The sequence below is a fragment of the Camelus ferus genome, chromosome 1 (assembly GCF_009834535.1).
Source record: "Camelus ferus isolate YT-003-E chromosome 1, BCGSAC_Cfer_1.0, whole genome shotgun sequence".
Classification (NCBI taxonomy): Eukaryota; Metazoa; Chordata; class Mammalia; order Artiodactyla; family Camelidae; genus Camelus; species Camelus ferus.
In genome coordinates, this window is record NC_045696.1 from 121,850,261 (window position 1) to 121,871,643 (window position 21,383).

Below are 21,383 nucleotides of genomic sequence, written 5' to 3' on the forward strand. Positions count from 1 at the left end.
CAAAAAAAAATGTATATACCTTAATTAAAAATACTTTATTTCTAAAAAATGCTAATCATCTGAGCATTCAGTGAGTTGTAGCAGCAACAAAGATTACAGATTACAGATCACCAGAACAAATACAATAATCACAAAGTTAGATATGTTGTGAGACTTAACAAAATGAAGTCGGCACATGTTGGGAAAATTGTGCTGATAAACTTGCCCAGTGCAGGATTGCCACAAATCTTCAATTTGTTAAAAATTCATTATCTGTGAAGCACAATAAGTAACGTATAATAAAATGCAGTATGCCTGTTTTATTTCAATAACTTCAACATTTTAATTTATCCTCCCCATCTTATTTTTCACCAGTCCTTCATGCTTCTTAGACTGTCCTGCTGGAATAATATTTCTTGTTTCATCTTTTAGAATTTCCTTAACTCAGGCCTCAGCAATAAATACATTTTATGTTCATCTGTAAATTGCTTCATCTCCCTTCTTAAAAGATTTTTTAAAAAAACTGTGTACATAACTATCAGTTGACAGTTATTTTCTCTAAAATATTCAAAACTAGTATCCCACCCAAGTTTAATTGATGGTGAGAGATGGTTTCAATCATTGTTGAGAAATATTCTGTCAATCAAATTGTTTTTCTTCTGTGTGTTGTCTAAGGGTTCACCAGAGAAATAGACCTAATGGGGGGGGGTGAGAGAGAATGAGAGAGAGATTTTAAGAAATGGGCTCACATGAATGTGTCTGGCAAATCCAAATTCTGCAGGGTGGGTCAGCAGGCTGAAGAACCAGGGAAGAGTTAAGGCTGCATCTTGAATTTAAAGCCACCTGGAGGGAGAAGTTCTTATTCATGGGACTCCACAGTCTTTTCTCTTAAGATCTTCAACTGATTGGATGAGGCCCACCCACATAGAGGGCCATCTGCATTACTCAAAATCTACTGATTTAAATGTAGTTTTCATCTAAAGAAAACCTTCATAGTGACATCAAGATTGATGTTGGACCAAATAGGCACTGTGGCCCATCAAAGTTGACACATAAAATTAACTATCACATATGTGACATATAGTTTTTCTGATTGTCTTTAATTTGAAATGAAATCAGTTCCTAGAGAAGAGATTTTAAAAGCACACCATCCCAAGAGAAAACATTTACAGAATTCTCTGAGAAAGACAAACAACTGACTAGAAAACATAGGGACATATGTTCAACAGAACTATCAATGAAAGAAATGCACATTTAAAACAATGATTTTTCATATCACCTTTCAATTTGGTAGATACTTTAAAAGACAGTATAACACTAGCAAAGCCACAGTGAGATCCCACTTGGATACTTCGCTTGGGAATTTGTACCAAGCTTGGTAACACATAACAGGGACCATAAAGTGCTAACATCCTTCCATCCAGTAAAATAACTTCTAGAGCTCTACCTAACAAAACTGGCAGACGTGGGCACAGAGCATTTTGTACCAAGCTTATGATCACAGTGTCATTATAATGATGAAAAATTGGGAACACACTGGTGGACGGAATTCTAAAGCTGCTCCCTGAAGATTCCATGTCCCCTAATCTCCAAACCTGTGAATGGGATGAGATAGCACTCCCACCCCAAGTCATGCAATTGGTTATGTTACCTGGGACACTGGACCAAACAAAACCCCTTAAAAGTGGGCAACTGTCTCTCTGGCTGGTGGCAGAAGAGGAAGACAAAGGGGTTTGAAGCATGATTAGGTCCTGTTGCACTGTTGAAGGCTGAAGACGGAGGAGGCCACATAAACACACGTGGCCTTTGGGAACTGAGAGCAGCCCTCAGCCAATAGCCAGTGACGAAATGGGGCCCCGAGTCCTACAACCATAAGGAACGGGGTTCTTCCATTCTTCCATTCTTCTCAGGTGCCCCAGATGAGACCTGCTTTGTTCTCACTAGGAGAGATCCCGGGCAGACGCCCAGCTGAGCCACCAGAGCTGAGATAATAAATGCGTTGCTGTGAGCTGCTGAATTTGTGGTCATTTGTTATGCAGCAATAGAAAACTAAAACACAGAGGAACTAAGATACACTAGAACACAAAACAAACATCCAGCAATGGGGAAATTTGAACATGTACGTCCACACATTTTCATGAAACCATCGCAGGCAGTCTCCTCAGATCAGGTTTCTAATCCACACTTCACGATGGGTGGGAATCCTTGGGCTCTGTGGATGTAAAATACACACACTGCATAAATACAATCTTTATGTTAGGCAAATGATGTCTTATTTAAATAAAGATTACAGATAACTTTTCACTTTAAGTTAAATTGAAACTGCACCACTTAGGTGTAGATTGACACACTGTCTGTGCTATTTAAAAAAAAAAAGACAAATGAACTTATTTACAAAGCAGAAACAGTCACAGAAGTAGAAAACAAACTTACGGTTCCCGGGGGAGGGGGGGTGGGAAGGGGTCAACTGAGATTTTGAGATTTGCAGGTACTAATTATTATATAAAAATAGATGACAAGTTTATACTGTATAGCACAGGGAAATATAGGCAGTATCTTAGAGTAACCTATAATGAAAAAGAATACAAAAATGAATACATGGGTGTGTATGTATGACTGCACTGCTATGCTATACACAGAAATTGACATAACATTGTAAACTGAGTATACTTCAATAAAAAAACAAATATATATAAAATTGCAATGTGCTTGGTTGATTGGTTGAAAAAAATCTGTATAAAATGCTCTGGAAATAGTTGGAGAAATTTGGGGGGAGGGTATATAGTTCAGTGGTAGAGTGTGTGCTTAACATGCACAAGGTCCCAGGTTTGATCCCCAGTACTTTTGTTTAATAAGTAAATAAACAAAAATAAATCTAATTGCCTCTCTCCCCCACCAAAAAAAAGTTTCATACTTAAAAAAATAGTTGCAGAAATTTGAATGTGGAATATATATATATATCATATGGATATACATATGATAAAATTATTATTTTTTAGGTCTAAAGCTGATAGTACAATTATACAAAGTCTTCATTCTTGAGGGATGCCAAGTTGGAACTAAAAAAATTTAGACGTGAACTGCCATGTTTGTATTTATTTTCCAATGATGTAGCCAAAAAAAAATTACGTATTTTTATAGTGCTTTATATACACACATACAAAGAGAGAAGAGGGAAAAAACAAGTGTAGCAGAATATTAACAAGGGTTAATCTAGCTGAAAGGCGTACAGGTGTTCATGGAACACTTCTCTCATCTTCTCTGTAGATTTGGAAAACTTCATAATAAAAGTTGGAGAAATGAAAAAAAAAAAACAAACCTGCACCAGGAAAAAAATGCGTTTCCTTTCCTCAGATGTTTTAAAACTGTATTTTCTGCAAAACATACAGGTTTGCATACACACAAGTCAAGGAAATACTTTATTCCAAATGGTGGTACAAGTCACCCTTGTGCTGGCCTCTAAATAAGACCATTGTAATTTCCCCAGGGTATTGTTGCAGATTGATCATTTCCCCCAAAGACACCCGTTCATTTGGAAATCTTGCAGTTCATTTTCCAACCTGAGCTGGCAGTACCCGGTGTCCCGAGTGCCTCAGTCTGAGAGGGCCCCCTCAGGTTCATTCTCAGCTTCTCCGGGGCCAGCCCTTCTCTGAGGACACAGGCAGCTGCTGGCAGCCAGGTGGACTCTGTTCCCTGTGTGTGTCCCCGCGCACGGGCAGCAGACTCATCGGCACAGGCTTGTTCCTTCCCAGTCTGCTTCCTGCCAGCAGCGTCCCGTGCATGGAACAATCAGTGCTGTTTCATTTGTGAAATATTCTCAAGAATTACACTCTAAACTTCAATTAGATGGTGTATGGATACTTGCATATACTCCAGTTGTATGACTTTAAGAATCTCCTTTGTTAATGCACAGGAGAGAAAACAACATAAATGTCTAGGAAATTATCTCTAGCATAAAACCTTCTCCCGAGCACCTATAATTCCCACTCTTTCAGGAAGAAGCTTTCCCAAAGCCCCTACATTATTTTACTTTCTCCCTGGACTCATTCTGAATCTGAATTTTTGAAAGGGTGAAAACAAATAGAGATAAAAGTCACTAGATTACACCTCTGAATCACTTTGCATCAGTCTGTGGAAACAGTTCTCGTGAAAACAGTTTATTTTTAATAAAGATGAGAAAGAGTTACACTGAATTTGCGTCTCCATGTTATGCAATTATAGGCAGTTTTTCTGCGTCTTTATACTTTTATTTTTTATTTGAACAATTAAACTTATTTTTACAATTTGATAATTGTTACAAAGGAAAAAGAACAAGTTGAATAGTCAGCTTATAAAGGAGGAACTAGCTCATAAAACTTAAATGTTTAAACACACTACACAGTAAATCAGTTCTTTGCACATACATAAGAACATAAGCAGATGAAATCTGAAGCAACTATCCCAATAATTACAGCCCAGCCTGCACCTAACCCTTCTTGTGAGGAATCTCTTCATTCCTTCTTTATTCAAAACCTCCACACACATGCACGCTCTTCTGGGGGCAGCCAGCTCTGACCTTGAATGCCTTCCACCCACCCCGCAGCTTCAGAGTAAGACCTTCCCCTCCCCTAGACTTTGCCTTGACCTTGCCTGCCCTTGGGATCTGCCATGTCCTGTTGGTTCATTCCGGCCTGAGACTCTGTTTAGGGGGCCCTGTCTGATTCTCCTCTAGCCGTAGGCTTTATCTGCATCCCTGAGAAAAGCCAGGTCACCGGTGATGGGCCTGGAGGAGGGGCTGTGGAAGCACAGGATGGCACTGGGAACATAAGCATTCTTTGGTTTTTAGAAGAAGAAAATTAAACATCTTTTGATAAACTAGGAGGCGAAAGCATTTACAAGAATAATATCTAGCTCCGTGTTTATAACCATAACATGTCCACAAACAGACGTGTCCCAGAGATGTCGGGACCCGGGAGGTTGACGCTGGGTTTTTTTCATTGACTGAAGCACCTGGGCGCCCTGTTCCTTTTCCCTTACAGTATAAGGGTCATAGCTACCTCCTCCTCCTTTTTGGTGGGATACTTAAGCAGTGAGCTCAGCTCTGGAGACTGATGGGGCAGGAGAGTCCCATGACACCGCAGGGGGGTTCTCAGCCTCCCCAACCCCCCACTAAACAAACCAGCACCCACAAACTCCAAGAACAACCTCCAGTTGAGAGCCACTGTTTTGGCCTTCCTGGAGTGGCATTCTAAGCCTGCCTGGTGTGAAGGACCAGTCCTCTCCAGCTGGGGGGGGGGGCTGTCTAGCTCCCTGTGTCTACCTGCAGAACTCAGTCCTGCTGCCTATGCTGTATCATCCTAGCATCTCGGGCTCCGCTACCTGTGCTGGGGAAGAAGGCAAGGTGGGTGGAGTTACATCTCATCTCTGGGTACCCCCAGGGTGACACTGGGGCATCCACCTCACCTGTCTGCACCTGCTCCCTCCATCCCCTCCTCCCAGTTGGCCCCTCTGAGCCACATTTAGGATCTGAGTAACAAGATCATCAACCAGTTCTTTCCATCCAACCCAGGAGGCACAATGGAGGTCAAGGACAGACCCAGGGCAAGTCCTGAGGAAGAGGTAGGATGTACAGACAGATGGATGTATGGATGGACAAATGAGTAAGTCAGGCCATGGCAGAAGCTCCTGAGCACAGTGTTGTCCTGGTCCCAGGGCTGGGCATTCACTCAGTTGTCGATGGTGAGTTCATGTTGCGTGGCCTCCTCGATGTTCTGAAGCTGACGGATTTCCCACTCCCTCACTCGCTCCATCTGTTTAAAAGAAAGGCCTCTCTGAGGTCTGCTCTGCTGGAGCACCTGCCTTTGCCAGAGACAAGCTGCGTAGGAAGAGCAGACGCCCATCCAGGGCTGTAGACTCTCACACAGGTTGGCTCTTGGGCACCATCCAGGCCTCACAAACGAGAGTCCGCCTGGCCAGTCTCCAAGGCTCTGCCTCCTCGTGCCCCACCATGATCCCATGATGGGCCTGGCAGCTGCTCAGAGGGCCGGATGCTGGTGTGAGGACAGGCAGCTTTGTGAGCAGATGTAGTTAGGACCCCAGGATCTGGGTCTGACAAGGGCACGGAGAGGTCACTGGGGTGGGGAGAGGAACAAGGAGGGGCCAGCCAGGTGGCGGCTGGAAATGTGAGGGGTGGGGTGGGCACCTGCGGATGGAGTGTCTGCCTGAGGCTGTCTAGAGAGGGATTTTCCCACTGTGTCCTCCAGGGGCTCTTCCAGGGCTGCTCGGGGGCAGCCGAGGGAGGGACTAACGCAGGACAGCGTGGGGAGGGTGGGAGTGGGATGACTCAAGCTGGTGAACAAGGCAGAGGCTCATAGAGACTGGTGGGGGGTGGGGTTCAGGTGGCTTAGCCAGATCGGGTTGGCTCAGGTGTGGAGATGGAAGGAAAGGCGGCTGGGGTCTGCCGGCCACTGATGGCAGGCCTGCTGTGGAGCAGGGTCCACCAAACACCCCAAAAGTGTAAAAACAGAAGCAAGCCCCATCGCCCATCCAGGGGCAAGATGAGGAGCAGGAGAGCCTGGCACCGTGGAGGAGTCATGTGCCTGTCCCAGTGATAGAGAAAGATGGTATCTGCCTGCACGGAGGGGCCCTGCTGCCTCAGGGAACCCAGGCTCAGCTGAGGGCATGTGGGGTTTGTTGCAATCTCCCCTCCCCCCTAAAAAGCCCTACAGTGAGACCTGCAGTCCCATTCTCTTCTTCAGCTCCAGAATATTCCAGCCCGGCTCATGCCTCTCCTGGCAGCAGGTGGGAATGTTAGACCGTAGGGAAACTGACCAGAGAAAGGAAGCAAGTTCCTGTAAGAGGAGGCAGCTGAGGCCTCGGGCAGCCCCTGGCGGACAGGTCCCACCCGGCAATGCACAGGGAACTTCTGATCCGCTGGTGAGTCCTTGCTCCTAACTCTCACCAGGCACAGCCTCCAGCCCAGCGAGATGTGGAGGGTGGGATTAGAAAACCCACCCTATGAGCAATGGCCCCAGAAAGTCAAGAGAAGCCAAGCGAAGGGGGTCTAAAGGCCAGCAAAGCAAACTTATGGGAATGAGGGAGATCCCGGGGAGTCAGGCTGTCTGGCAGCAGGTAACCTTGCAGGTAGAACGTGCTCTGAAGAAGCAGGGAGAAAAAGTAAGAGAGGAAAGAGAAAGCCACTAGGTGTTGGAGATGACACAAATCAATGGAAAGATATTCTGTGCTCATGGATTGGAAGAATTAATGCTATTAAAATGTCCATGCTACCGAAAGCCATCTACAGACTCAGTGCAATCCCTACCGAAATTCCAATGGCAAAGTTTTTTAAAACAAAAACAGATCCTAAAATTACAAACAATCCTAAAATTCATATGGAACCCAAATAGCCAAAGCAATCTTGAGAAAGAACAAAGCTGGAGGCATGATGAGTCCTCATTTCAAAGAATATTACAAAGCTACAGTAATCAAAACAGTCTGGTATTGACATAAAGAGACCCACAGAGCAAAGGAACAGAATAGAGAAGCCAGAAATAAACCCATGCGTATATTATCAATTAATTTATAACAAAGGGACCTAAAATATACAATGAGGAAAGGACAGTCTCTTCAATAAATGCTGTTGAGAAAACTGAATAGGCACATGCAAAATAATCTAACTGAACCACTATTTTACACCAGACACAGAAATTCACTCAAAAATGGAGGGTGTCGGGGATATAGCTCAGTGGTAGAGCATATGCTTAATGTGCATGAGGTCCTGGGTTCAATCCCCAGTCACTTCATAGGAAAAAAAAAAAAAGGATTAAAAACATAAGACCTAAAATCATAAAACTCCTAGAAGAAAATATGTGAGTAAGCTCCTTGACAGTGGTCTTTCTGATGATTTTTGTTTTTAATTTGACACCAAAGCAAAGGTAACAAAAGTAAAAATAAACATAAAACTAAAATGCTTCTGCTCAGCACAGGAAACCACCAACAAAATGAAAGGCAGCCTATGAAATGGGGGAGAGTATTTGCAAATCACATGTTGGATAAACAGTTAATATCCAAAATAGATAAGAATTCATATGACTCAATAGCCAAAAAGCACACAAAACAATTTAGAAGTGGGCAGAGGGTCTAGATAGACCTATGTGAGAGGCAAGGCAGAAGTGTCCCCAGTAGTGCCTGTTCCTGAGAAGCTCCTGGAACATGAGGTCACCAGAAAGACTGGCGGAGGGGCTGGGAAGCAGAGCCCGCAGCAGGAAGGGGCCGGGGTCCTCCACCCCCTGGGACTCCGAGCCAGCCAGAACAGGGGGGCAGGTGGACACCACAGGGGCTTGGACCTGAGAAATGAGGACAAAGCAAGGGGCTTTCCAGGGACTCCCTTCCACGTCCTGCCCATCCCTAGAGCACCGGGAAGGTTTACAGAGTATGCTAAGGGGTCTGGGGAGCTCATGGGAACTTGGGAGGCACATATTTTATGGCACAAGCAAAGGTCTCTCACATGGGGTCACAGGGACCCCTCAGAGATGGGGAAGGGTGGGGTAGAGACAGGGCCCCGAGCTGGATGATGTGCTCCAGTCCCAGCGACACCATGATGCCCAGGCCAAGGGCCCACCAGTGAGGAAAGGGCAGCTCTTGGTCTCTCAGTTGTCACTAGGCTACTTCCTGACAGGGCCTTGGGCAGGGACCCAGAGCTCCAGAGGGACAGGACAGGTCAGGGTCAGGGTCAGGTCCTACCGCAGCAGCCAGCTTCTTCAGGTCCCGTCGCCTCCTCCTGGCCGTGTTTGGGATCCCGGGCAATCCCAGGTTTGGTCCTTGTCTCCTTGTCCTGGGGGCCTTGCCCTGCTGCTGCTTCTGCTTTTGCCCGGTGGTCGAGGCTGGCATGGGCGGGTCTTCCTTAGGAGGCCAGGGGTCTGAGTAGGACCCTTGCTGTTCACTGGACACCTCAGAGTCCTGGATGGTGGAGAGCTGCCTCTTCCTTATGGGGCCCATGGGGCTGAGCCCTGCCAGGGAAGATGAGAGGTCCCAGGAGGAGTGTGCAGGCAGTGGGGACCCACCAGCAGGGCCCTCTTCCTGGTGGGAGGGGACATGGCCTGGTGTTTCCATGCGCCAGCTGAGGGTAGCTCCCTCTGGGGTGCTGTGCTTTGGGACATTTCTCAAGGATGGCCGTCTGGTCACTGAAGAAATGCTCTCATCTTCAGAGGAGCTCAACCTAGGAACCTGTCAAAACAAAGCACAGAGGTTGGTGTCCTAGAAGGTCACAGCAAGCTGAGCCTCAAGATGGGCACCACACCCAACTGGGCACATTGTCCTGGAGGTACAATCACCACGAGGCAGACCCTCCAGTCTGCCCCCTCGAGGGGCGCCTGCAGCACCAGGATGAGACCCAGCACGGAACAAGACCACACTCATCTTGGGCCTGTCTTTTCCCTGGTTGTCTTCCCTTGGTCAAAATTTTAACTTTTTGTCATCAATCAAAATGTTTAAGGATAGGACTGAAAAACAGATAACTTTCAGGTAACATTTTTTAAGAAAAAAAGTTTACAATGTTAATGAAATCATCTTAACATTGAAACTCAACATGAAATAGCAAAACCATGGATTAACACTGAAGTTTTTTTGCACAGAAGTAAACTGTGTTGGGCAGGTGAGGGTTCTGAGGGTGGGGTGGGGTGTGATGTTTTCGAAAAGCTGGATAATGTCCCAATCCCAAACCCGATGACAGATGGTAGCAACTCCATCATAGACAATTTTGTTTTCTTCTTTCAAAATAAATCCTTGATTAACCCATCAGAGGTGCTGAAAATACAGTCTAGGGAGGGTTCCCAGGGATACATTCATTCCATGGAGTGTGCTGGAATATTCAAAATCTGTTCACCTTAATTTCTCACAGCATTCTCGTGAGGTGAGTGTGATCATCATCAATGATCTGAGGGGAAGTTGAAGCCCAGGTGGGGTGAGTGACAGGAAGCAGGTGAGCAGAAGGGACAAGCTACAGACCAGGGTGGGTGGAGCTGACATCTGTGCAGGTCTGGCTTCACACACCAGGACGCCTCATGCTCGGTCAGAAAGCCAGGAGGAAGTGTCCCCTCCTCCTGGGAGGAGAGCTGATCTTCACCGTCTACACAGCTTCTACTGTGTAGCCCTCTGGGTCTTTTTTGAACATGTTTCCTTTGGCAAAAACTCTTTGAAATGAATTAATGTAACTATAAATAACCTGAAAAATAGGATTTACTTCAGAGGATGAGTTGGTATCAGAAACTGCCAAACCATTTTCCAAAGCGGCTGTGCCATTCCTCCATCCCACCAGCAGTGTAGGAGAGTTCTAGTTCCTCCACATTCTCATGCATTTAGTATTGTCAGATTTTAATTTTTTTAAATTTTAGTTTTCCAATAGGAGTGTAGTTGTATCACATTTGTATAATGGTTTTAATTTGAATTTTGGTAATGATTAATGCTATTCAATATCTTTTTGTTTATTTATCATCTATTTACCATTTATATATCCTGTTTGGTGAAGTAAAGCTCAAACAGCTGCCACGTCAAAGGTAAACAGAATAAACTCACCTATTAAAAGACTCTCAGATTGGATTAGAAGGAAATCCAGCCCCACACTGTACATAGTAGGATGCACTGAAGACTAAGTGCTCAGAAGTTTTCAAAGTAGATGATGGCAAAGACAGCCAGGGAATTACAAGTGAAAAAATGTAGGGACTTTACTATTTATATGGGGAAAAGGTGAATTTATGGCAAAATACATTAAGACTAAAAAACAAAAGTGCAGTGTAATAAAAAATAGAAGGCAAAATGCTTTTCTGTTATAATTATCTTTGTACCAGATAGTACAACATCAACATTCAGAGAGCAAAATCCAAGGAGAAATAAGAAGAAACAGAAACACATTAGTGAGGATAATTTACTTAAAAAAAAAAAAAATCCCCTAATAGATCAAGGAGAAAAATAAATGATCCAAATCCCATGGGAGGTGATCAGCACTTGTTAAAGGAGACTAAGTCGTTCTACTTCAGATAGAGACCAAGATCTCAGAGTAAAGAAGTAGGGGGAGGGGAAGACTGGGGCTTTTACAGAGAAGAAACTTCAAGGTAAATATATTCTCTCAGGAACAGGAGCTATTTTAACTAATGTGTTTATGAAAGGGAAGAACAATGAATTCAGTGTTGGAAATTTGATTTGTTTTTAAATAAAATAAAATGATATTATAGCATATTGAAAGCTTACAGATAAAACAATTTATATATTGTTTTGCAAATATGTATACAAAACTTACAGATGAAAAGTGCAGTACTGTTTTACAGAAGGTGAGCACTAGACACAGACATGGGGATGTCCTGCGGGAAAAGATGGGTTTTCAAACGGGAAGGGAAGAGAGGTTTTTTCTTTCTCATTACGTGTTGTTCTGAGTGGTAGGTCATTTGGAAAAAACCAAAAACAATCCTAAAACCATCTCCCTACCTCATGCCTTATGTAAAATGAATTACAAGAGACTGAATTGTATATTCTTTAAAAACTCACATGTTACTACAACAAAACAGAGTAATTTTTTAAAATTTGAAACAAAGTTGGATTCTTATTCACACTATTGGCCAAGATAAATTTTGAATGGATATAAGATTTAAATGTAGAAAAACAAAGCTATAAAAGTATTGGAAGGAAATAGTGATGAGCTCCTCTGTAAACTTGTCAGAAGGCAGGCTTTCTAATGCTAACTCACAACACAGAAGCCATAAAAGGAAAAAAATATGTTAAACTGACTATAATTTTTTTGTAAAAAAAAAAAAAGAAAAAGATGATGTACTAAGTGAAAAAAGAGAACCCACAAGTTCTAGAAAAGGTAAATAAGGGCCTCCTAACATCCAGGAAGAATCCGACTACCTTATGGATAAACGTGTACGGACCCTTAACAGTGTTTTATGTACAATTTTTAAAAATACACTGATAAGGGAATATCTCTATATTTTAGGTAGAATCTTTTTGTGCAAACTGAGAAAAAAATAAGAATCTAAAGAACTTCTAGAAGTGAACAAACATGGTTTACTCATGGTGCGGGCTGGACAGAGGGCGGCAGGGGGCCCTGTGTACCTGCTCGTGCTTTTTTATATTTTCAGTATAAAATCTAATTTGTAGATTACCTGTCTACAAATGAAAAAGAGAAAAAGGAACCTGTACTTGTCTGGTGAAGAGACCCAGGCACACGGAGACTCAGAAATCACCCAGGACCCCCTGGTTGGGGAAGTGTTTGGAGAGTCCTGAGCCAGCTCGTGCTACTGGAGCCAAAACGCCAGGTTATGAAGAGCAGGTTTTAAACTTCACCTGAGGCCTGTTATCTAATTAGTAGCCAGGATTTTCATTTCACGTCTGGAGCAGGGAGTCAGATGGGTTCCCCCAGCCTCTGGCTCTGGGCCCCTGGTCCCCTGGCCTCCTGGCTTTCCCCAGAAGGGCTGAGACCCAGGACAGAGGCCTAAGATGATAAGGACGTGTGGAAGGCAGAGGACAGAGGGCAGGAGTGTCAGGTGTCCGGGCAGCAGAACAAGGGAACCCCCTGGTGTCCCTGGGGTGGCGCATTGGGTTTGATGCCAGGCCAGTGGGGCCTTTGAGCACAGGTCGCCGGAAGGGGAGAAAAGTGGGCAGGGGGCTCCGGAGGAGGGGAGCTGTGTAGCGACCTGGGGCCAGGACCCAGATGCCAGAGCTGGGCCTGTCTGACAGGGAGCTCAGGAGGGACTCAGCTGCTGCTTTGGGCCCTGGCCGGAGGTGGGGGGTAGGGGGATACTCAGACCTGGGCTCCTGGAACACCCCTCCCCTCCTTTCCCTTCCTACTTGGGTCCCAGCGCCCCTTGCCCCATCCTGCCCTGGCCTTCCTGTGCCCCACACACACCCCGATGCTTCCCTCTCCACTGCCCCACCTCGACCCTCCCTGCCTGCCCAGAACCACCCCTGGGCACCCCCGACCTGCCCTAGCCTACCTGCACCCCACATACACCCCGATGCTTCTCTCTCCACTGCCCCACCTCGACCCTCCCTGCCTGCCCAGAACCACCCCTGGGCACCCCCGTCCTGCCCTGGCCTACCTGTGCCTGGGGCTCCATCCTGCTTCCCTGCTGGGGACTGGACGCCTTGGATAGCTGCAGCTCTCAGCAAGCCCCGGAGCCCTGAAGTACCTGTGGAGTCCGCACCACAGGCCCAGGCAGGTGTGTAGGAGCTCACCTGTGTGTGGTCTTCATCTGATGACCTCGTGGTTGCACAGGCGCAGGGTGGCTCAGTGTGGGGGTGGGGAGCTTGGCCTCCAGCCTTGAGGGTCTCCACCTGGCCGGTTCCTCTGTGTGCATGTTCTAGAAGTCAGGGACCCCCAAACAATGAACCAGTGGGGTGCTCTCACTGTGTGCCAGGTGGTTTACGGACATCACCACAACATCATAAAGGATTGGAGATCATCACCCCAAATTAGTCCCTATGGCATCCGAGACCAGAGACATTACATGTCTTGACTGGAGCACGGAGTCAAAAGGTAGGAGACCTAAGAGTGACCACAACAATTGGACTCTGAAGTCCCTTTTGATGTGAGAACTCCTTATCAGCCTTCATGCAGTGTTCCTTAAACTTGAGCTGATTGGAACCTCTGCAGGGCCTGTGGGAGCCCTGAGCTGGGCCCGGCCCAGATTCAGTCTGCATGGGGACCCATATTTGGTATTTCCAGTGACTCCCAGGTGACACTGAGTTAAAATGGTGATACCACCACAGAGTACTGGTAACTTAACCCACTAATATTCCATCTTGCCTTAAGCATCTGCGGGGAGTGGGACCAAAATGAGGAAGCAACAGCTGCCACCTGAGCCCCACTGTCTGAGAATGTCTTTATGTGAAGGAAAAGCCTGGTTGGGCTAACTCGTAAATCTAAGTGTAACAAGTGTCGGATTACTGATCTGAGCTCTGCTGGGCTAACTCCTAAATCTAAGTTAATAAGCGTCAGTTTGCTGATTCCCTGCTCACATTTTCTTTGCTAGCCAGTTGGATTTTCAGAGACATATCTGGCCTTAGAATGTCGGTTTGCTGCCTCCCTGCCTCTGCTTTTGTGATAATGATGCTGCTAAAGCTGTTCCATACCTATTGGCCGAATACCCCAGGCTTGTAATTAACCCCATAAAACCTGATGCGCACGTCTTGGAGGTGCTCAGAGCTTCGGAGCAGAAGCCCCTCTGACCCCGCCGGCGTAATACATCTGAGTACTCCAACCCTCCGAGTGGTGCTTGTTTCTTGGCTGGCCTGTCATTTCCGTAACATTTCGACTTAGAGTACTTAGTGGCTCACTTGGCTAGCATGGAAGGAAATCACAGAGAAATAGGAAAGACGTCACCTAATGTATTCTGGAAAAAGATGGCTTTTTGTACAAGTATATACTCTATCCCCCAAATTCTTACATGCTGCTTTTATGGAATAAAAAATCGAATGTAAAGAGATAAATATATATATAGAGAGAATGGAACATATATATATTCCATTCAGTATATCACAGTAATTAATGACCATGGAGAAAATTAGTATTCTTAAATAAAGATAGCCTATGAATAGCTTTCTTTTTGGAATAAAATGTTGAAAATGTTTAACCTTAATTATGTCACTAAGTGTGGACTGATTGATGATTACAGAAATCTTACCAGCAATGATATAGACCAATATCAAAAAGGCTAATTGCCTTGTATTCATTCTAGATCAGATAATTTGGTCCTTTCACAGTTTATCAGTTCCTAGGATCTTTCCTAAAAATTAGTAAATTAACTTTCTCAATGAGGTATTATGCTTGAGTGTCCTGAGGGTAAAACAAAACATTGATGAACTATTTTCCCATGGCAAGAATATGCTGTAGGAGTCACATTTGAAAAATTAGTTGAAGTTCAGCTTTTCTTTATCGTTCTATCTCCTTTTCGGATTCGAAGGACTTTTGCAATTCCCAGTGGGATAGTATAGGAAATAAAGATAGAGGAAGGGTCAAGTGTGATTATGGACATTCGAATCTTCAGTGACTTTGAAAATTATAGGCAGGCACCTGGGGGGACCCATGCTAGATAGGACCTTGGCATCCTTCTGCAGTTGTGCCTTTTTGTAAATCACTATCCGTCTGACTGGCTTCCCTCACGTGGGGAAGCACCAAGGTAGGTCAGGAGGCAGAGGGAGCGGGGAGATCATGAGCAAGAACCTTTACTGCCCATGGGCAGCACAGCTGAGGCAGTGTCAGCAGGTTTAGGATGGGCTAGTTTGAACAATTTCAGCAGCATCGGGGGCACAGGGCTTCATTACCTCGTACCCAGCCTTTGGGGTGATTGGGACAAGGGAATAAGGTGTGGCATGTAAGAGCCCAAAAGGAGGTGATTGGAGGTATGGGCTCTGGATCACTTGGTTTACATTTGAAAGACACACATAAGGGGGAGTTCTTTATTATCTCTAAGAATTGGCTGACACTGGCAGGGGCAGTTCTTTCAAGCTAGCAAGTTCTCAGATGTCAGAGGGTCAGGATACAAAAAATAAGATGGTGAATACAATCATATGATGCTGCAGGTGTGCAGTAAGGAGCTGTGACTACCTAGTGTATAGCTCTGGTCTGCTAACTAAGGACAAGAAAATCTTAAGATGTTATAAATAAACATGAAAGGAGGCCCCAAACATCAAAAATCTGCCCAGGGAGGGAACTGTTTATAAGGCGGGGAGCAGACTTAGCCTTGAAGCCTTGGGACTGACTCTGAGATTCCCGATACCCATGCCGATCAAGCTCTGGGTGAGTGATATAAACCTCTTTCTCTAAGTGAGTAGCTCCTGGGGATTAGATGGGGTAAGGGGAAAAGCATTAAATGAGAATGGCAAGGGCAGAGAAAGAACTTTGAAAAAATCTTTTCAAGATGAGCCATCAAACTAAAACAAAATATATGAGAGATATGAAGACAGTGAAAAAATGATGAGTTTTTTTCATTTTTCAGTCAAGTGAAAAAATGACCAGTCAAGAGATGAGTTTGTTTCAGATAAAAATGAAAAAAAAAAAATCAGCAGTCTTAAAATGACTTTAAGTCTGTTTAAAATCCTGTCTTTGTCAGCTTGAGCTGCCATAGTGAAATAACGTAGTGTGGGTGGCTTAACAACAGAAATTTGTTTTCTCTCAGTTCTGGAGGCTGGGGTGTCCAAGATCAAGGTGCTGGCAGTCTGCTTCTGGTGAGGGCTCTCTTCCTCCCTGGCAGAGGGCCATTTTCTCACTTAGTCCTCACTTGTCAGGGAGAGAGAGAGCTCTGATGTCTCTTCTTCTTTATAGGGACACCGGTTCTAACATATCAGATTACCACACTTCTGACTTCATTTAACCTTCATCATTTTCTTAAAGGATCTTTCTCCAATATAATCACGTAGTAGATTAGGGACTCAACATTCAAACTTGGAGTGGGGGACACAATTCAGTCTAAAGCAATATGACTCTAGCTGCCCCAAATTCATGTCCTTATCATGTGCAAAATACACTCATTCTATCCCAAAAGCCCCCAAAGCCTTAACTCATTCTAGCCTCAACTCTAAGTCTACAGTTCAGAGTCTAAGTATCATCTAAATGAGATATGGCTGAGACTCAAGGTACAATTCATCCTGAAACAAAATTCCTCTCCAGCTGCGAACCTGTGAAATTAGAAAATTCATATGCTTCTGAAATTCAGTGGTGGGACAGGCATAGACATTTCCATTCCAAAAGAAATAAATAGGAAGGAAAAGATGAGGTGACAGTTAAGAAGCAAGTCCAAAACCTAGTAAAGCAGATTGTATTAGATTTTAAGGTTTGGGAATAATCCCTTTTGGCTCCATGCCCCACCTTCTGGACCCACACAGGTGGCAGTCCTCTTGCTCTGCCAGGTTGAGGGTTTATCCCCAAGGCTTCAGTTGGAGGTGGTATTGAGACAGGATGGAAGGGGGCATGGCACAGCCATTCAAGGAATGCCACAGCAATTAACATAAAAATGGTGGAAGATTCAACACCCAGTAGACCTTGAGGCTCAAGATGAAGAGAGATTTAACTTCTAGTAGACCTTGAGCTTCATTATACGCTCATTGTAATATATTAACATGGTGAATAACATGCCCACAGGCACCATGGCAGTCCCAAGGCTAGCCACGAAAGGTCAAAGGGTAGGAAATAGCCAACTTCCTGGGAATCCCAGCCCCTTCCCCAGGCTACCTAGACTGGCCCTTCCATTTATTAGCATATGAAGCTACCAAGCCCATAAAAACTGGCAACAAGGTGCCTCGAGGCTGCCTCTCTCTCCCCCTCTTCGGAAGCGGCCCACATTCTGTCTATGGAATGTGTACCTACTTTTAATCTGAGCACCCAACCCCCACAGCTCCTGGCCTTTCTCTTGCCTTTCAATCTATCTGAATAAATCTACCTTTACTCAACTGTGGCTCCCTCTTGAATTCTTTCCTGTGTGAAGCCAAGGACCCACACTTGGCGAGGCACGTCCCAGGGGCTCAACTGAACCCTGGGACACAGCTCTTCTCACACCCCACATCTATTTTCCTGCATCAGTATGGCCTGTTGAAACTGAGATCATGGTCCCACTCCCTTGAAGCTGAAGAGGCAGACCTGATGGTCTCTCAGTGGCCTTTGGAGTCATTCTTCCCTTTTCTTAAAATATGGTGTATATTGGCAGCCAAACAGCTCTGTGGTCTCATCCTGCAGAATGTAAGATATTTGACAGCTTTGATTTCATCCTGTCTCAGTCTCCTTAACTGGCAGTGTTTCTGACAGTATAATCCCATCTGTGTTCCTGGCTTTTGTGGAGGTGGCTGATTACATTTGTGGTTCTAATCCTTGTTAATGTTTCTTAATATTATTCTAAAATGTATTTATTAAAGCAGGGATAGAATGTCATATACACAAAGATTAAACCTAGCACTGTAGTGTACCTTAATTCACCATGATGAGTACAGTTACATTAGATAGTATTAATGTTTATTTTCACATGCTCAGATTTATCATTTTATTTACTATATAAAAAAATGAAATGATATGCTATGATTGGTTACTTGCTTAAGCCAGCTGGAAAAGTTTGAGGACCAGGCTCCAGATGAGAAACATAGGTAACTTTGCCTGTCATAGCACACTCAGGAGCCCACACTCTGAGTAGCTGAAACACACAGGTAAGAAATGACTTTGAAAACATGAACACTTTTGTGACCTCAGAATAACTCAGTAAAGAAGCAAGTTGTGAAACTGGATGCAAAATGTGATCCTGTATTTGTTAAAACAAAATCATATGTCTACATATGCATTCAATAACTTCTAGAATGATACATTCACACATTTGACAATGGAATTCTTTTTCTCTCTTTCCTTTTTTTAACTGAAGTATATTTGATTTACAATGCTAATTTCTGGTGTACAGTATAGTGATTCAGTTATACATATCTATTTCTTTTCATGTTCTTTTTCATTATAGGTAACTACAGGTATTGAACAGTTCCTTATGCTATGTAGTAGGACCTTGTTGTTCAGCTATTTTTTTCTGTTCAGCTAGCTTTTTTTAAAGCTATTTTATATACAGAAGTTAGTGTGTACAAATCCCCATCTCCAAATTTATCCCTCCCCACCCCCTTTCACCCATGTGAGTCTGTCCCTGTTTTGTAAAAAAGAAATAGAGATATGCCAGGTGTCGACTGAAATAAATGTGCAGCCTAAAAGTTGAGAGTTATGTTTTATTTGGGGGGAGGACTTGACCTGGGATGACAGCCTCTCAGATCGCTCTGAGGGACTGCTCCGAAGAGGTAGGGGAGGAACTAGGATATATAGGAGCTTTACAACAAAGACCAGGTAGTTGGAACAATAAAAGATTACTTGTTATCTAAAGAAAGCCAGGTATCTCAAGTTCAAGAGTTTAGTGCTTTTCTATGTATGGGAGGGAGCAAACACTTGGGCTCACTGAATTCATTCCTTTGACAAGCACCTAGCTATCTAGCGTGAGTATCCAGTCCCTTCTTATTCTGAGTCCCCTCAGAGGGCACCATTGTGAGTGGCTGCAGAGGCCAGGCTTCAGGCTTGTCTGCACTGTGGGGGGTGGCAGCAGCCACTGATGACTTGATGGTTTCAACATTCTTTGTTTACTGATATAGTTGGCAGTATTTTTCGGGTTCACACAGGCATATATGGAGCAAAAAAGTGCTGGTGTCACAGTATCCATCAAAATAGAATATGAAGCAGAAGCATTAACATGAATAAAGCATATAAGCCGCAGTCTATGAAAAGATAAAAACTATAAATTTATGTATACTTAACAATAGAAACTTAAACTGTAAAACATCAAAAAACAATTATCAAAATCTCAGAATTATAAAATAAAATTGAAATACTCATAATCCTAATGGCAGAATTTAGCACCTCCCTTAGAAAGTACTTATTTGGAGAATATACAGAGAGGATTTGAGTAACACACATAACATGATTGTAAATATATATATTTCTGTACCCAAAAGAGAACCCAACATAGAATCCACATTCTTCTAAGGCATGCATGCTACATTTTAAGTGTTTACATAACTTACTGTATACTTTCAGTCATAAAGAATCACCATAATTCAAAACATTATCTGATCACTATGCAATTAGAAATTAACTATTAAAAATGGTAATGAAAATCATACAGGTTGGAACACCTGAAAATACAAAAAGGCTAAGGAATGAATGGGTTAAAGTATAATTCACAAATAATATTATAAAATGTTAATCACTGAGTTATAATTTGAACTAAAATAATAAAAAATAAAAATGTGTGAGATATAACTAAAGCAGTGCTTAGAAATAATGAATAGTCTTAAATATATTCATTACAAATAAGTGAGCTAGCATTTAATCCAGGAAACTAAACGAAGAAATCAAAAGAACAGTGGGAATGCTGAAGCAACAAAATCATAAAAACAACACACAAATTAATAATCTAGGAAAAATATTAATAGAGAAAATAAAACTCCTTTTAAAGCTAGTAACCTCGGCAAGCCTCTAGAAAGTTTGATCAAAATAGATATAGTGGAATATAATACAGAAATTAGAATCAGGCCTACATGTATCAATATATGGAAATTTTAAAACATACGTTAAGGAAAAGAATAAAGTTGCTGAATGATAACAAATTGTATAATTTTAATTCATTGAATAATGTTTTATGTGCTTATATATAAAAATATGTATATCTGTGCATATGTATGAGTATATTGTGGGTATTTATGGAATAAAATTACCTATTAACGTTTTATCTTAAAGTTTGAAGCACTGTGGTAAAATGCTAGCATTTAAAAATCTAAGAAATAAAATAATACACAAACGCTTGAAATTTTTCACCTTTCCTTTATCCATCCCATTCCCTTCCTTCCTTCCAAAGACATAACCATTATCCCAAAGTCAGTGTTTTATTTTACTTTCCCAACTTTTTTTTTCCCAGGCCCACGGCCTGGGGAGGGGCTCCGGCGAACGGGCCCGGGGCGGGTTCCCCTCCCCTCCCAGGTTTTGGAAAACCTCCAAACACCTCGGCGGCAACTCCACTAGCCGGGCGCGCAGGTGCCGCCGTGGCCATCCTCCCGCCTCAGGCGGCCCGGGAACAGGCCACCGCGCCCTCACCCGGCGCTCGGGATGGGCTGAGCGGGGCCAGCGCCCGCGGCGGGGACCCAGCCCACAGGCAGCGGCCGTTTTCCCGCGCCGCTAGTGCGCGGGCGCGCAGTCCCCACAGGAAGGCGGGTGCGCGCTTACCCGCCGCGGCCCCCGGCGAGCGCGTCAGCTGGGAACGCTTCGGGAAGGCAGGCCCCTCCTGGCAGCGACGCAGTAGGCTCCGCGGCCAGCAGAAGGCGGTGCGGACCCGAGGCCGCTGCGGTGCTACTGGCATGTGGACTGTGCCAGCCCCCCGGGGGCAGCTTAGGATTGCAGCTCCGGTGAAGGCCAGCCCCACCCCCACCCCCGGCTCCTACCTCCCCTGCCACCACCCTGTAACCGCTCCCTCCCCCGACGTAGGGAATAATAGGATGGAGACGTCTGGGGGAGACTAGGCCGACAGCCGGCGGCGCCGGGTGGACAGCCGAGGTGAGTGCAGGTGATGACAGCGGAGGGGGCGGGGAAGGAGGGGGAATGCGGCCGCCGCCACCGCGCGGGGCCTGGAAGCCCCGAACTAAAGAGGAGGCGGGGAGAGAGCGAGGGAGCGAGTGCTGGGAGCGGGCGGGCGGGCGGGCGCGGGGCCCCGCGGGGGAGGGAGGCCGCGCGGGCGCCGGGGCGAGGGCTGTGGGCGCGGTGAGCACTCTCCTCGCTCCCAACCCCACCCGCAGCCTGGAAAGTTGTGCCACCGCTGCTCCGGCGCTCCAGCGACGGCGCGGAAACCTGTGAGGCGCTCAGGCCGCCGCGCCCC

The 21,383-nt window shown here is 44.8% G+C and overlaps 1 protein-coding gene and 1 non-coding gene across 2 annotated transcripts; one reads left to right on the forward strand and one right to left on the reverse strand.

The window, feature by feature from the left end:
• Positions 1-5,684: 5,684 nt before the first annotated feature.
• LOC116665352 (coiled-coil domain-containing protein 201-like) lies at positions 5,685-20,870 on the reverse strand. Its single transcript, XM_032484789.1, has 3 exons — positions 20,609-20,870; positions 8,701-8,966; positions 5,685-5,768 (listed from the first exon to the last, which is right to left on the reverse strand). Exons 1-3 carry the CDS (start codon positions 20,868-20,870, stop codon positions 5,685-5,687), a joined length of 612 nt encoding a protein of 203 aa, XP_032340680.1.
• TRNAI-AAU lies at positions 7,689-7,760 on the forward strand. The gene has a single exon. It is a non-coding gene; the product is annotated as a tRNA-Ile (tRNA).
• Positions 20,871-21,383: the final 513 nt, after the last annotated feature.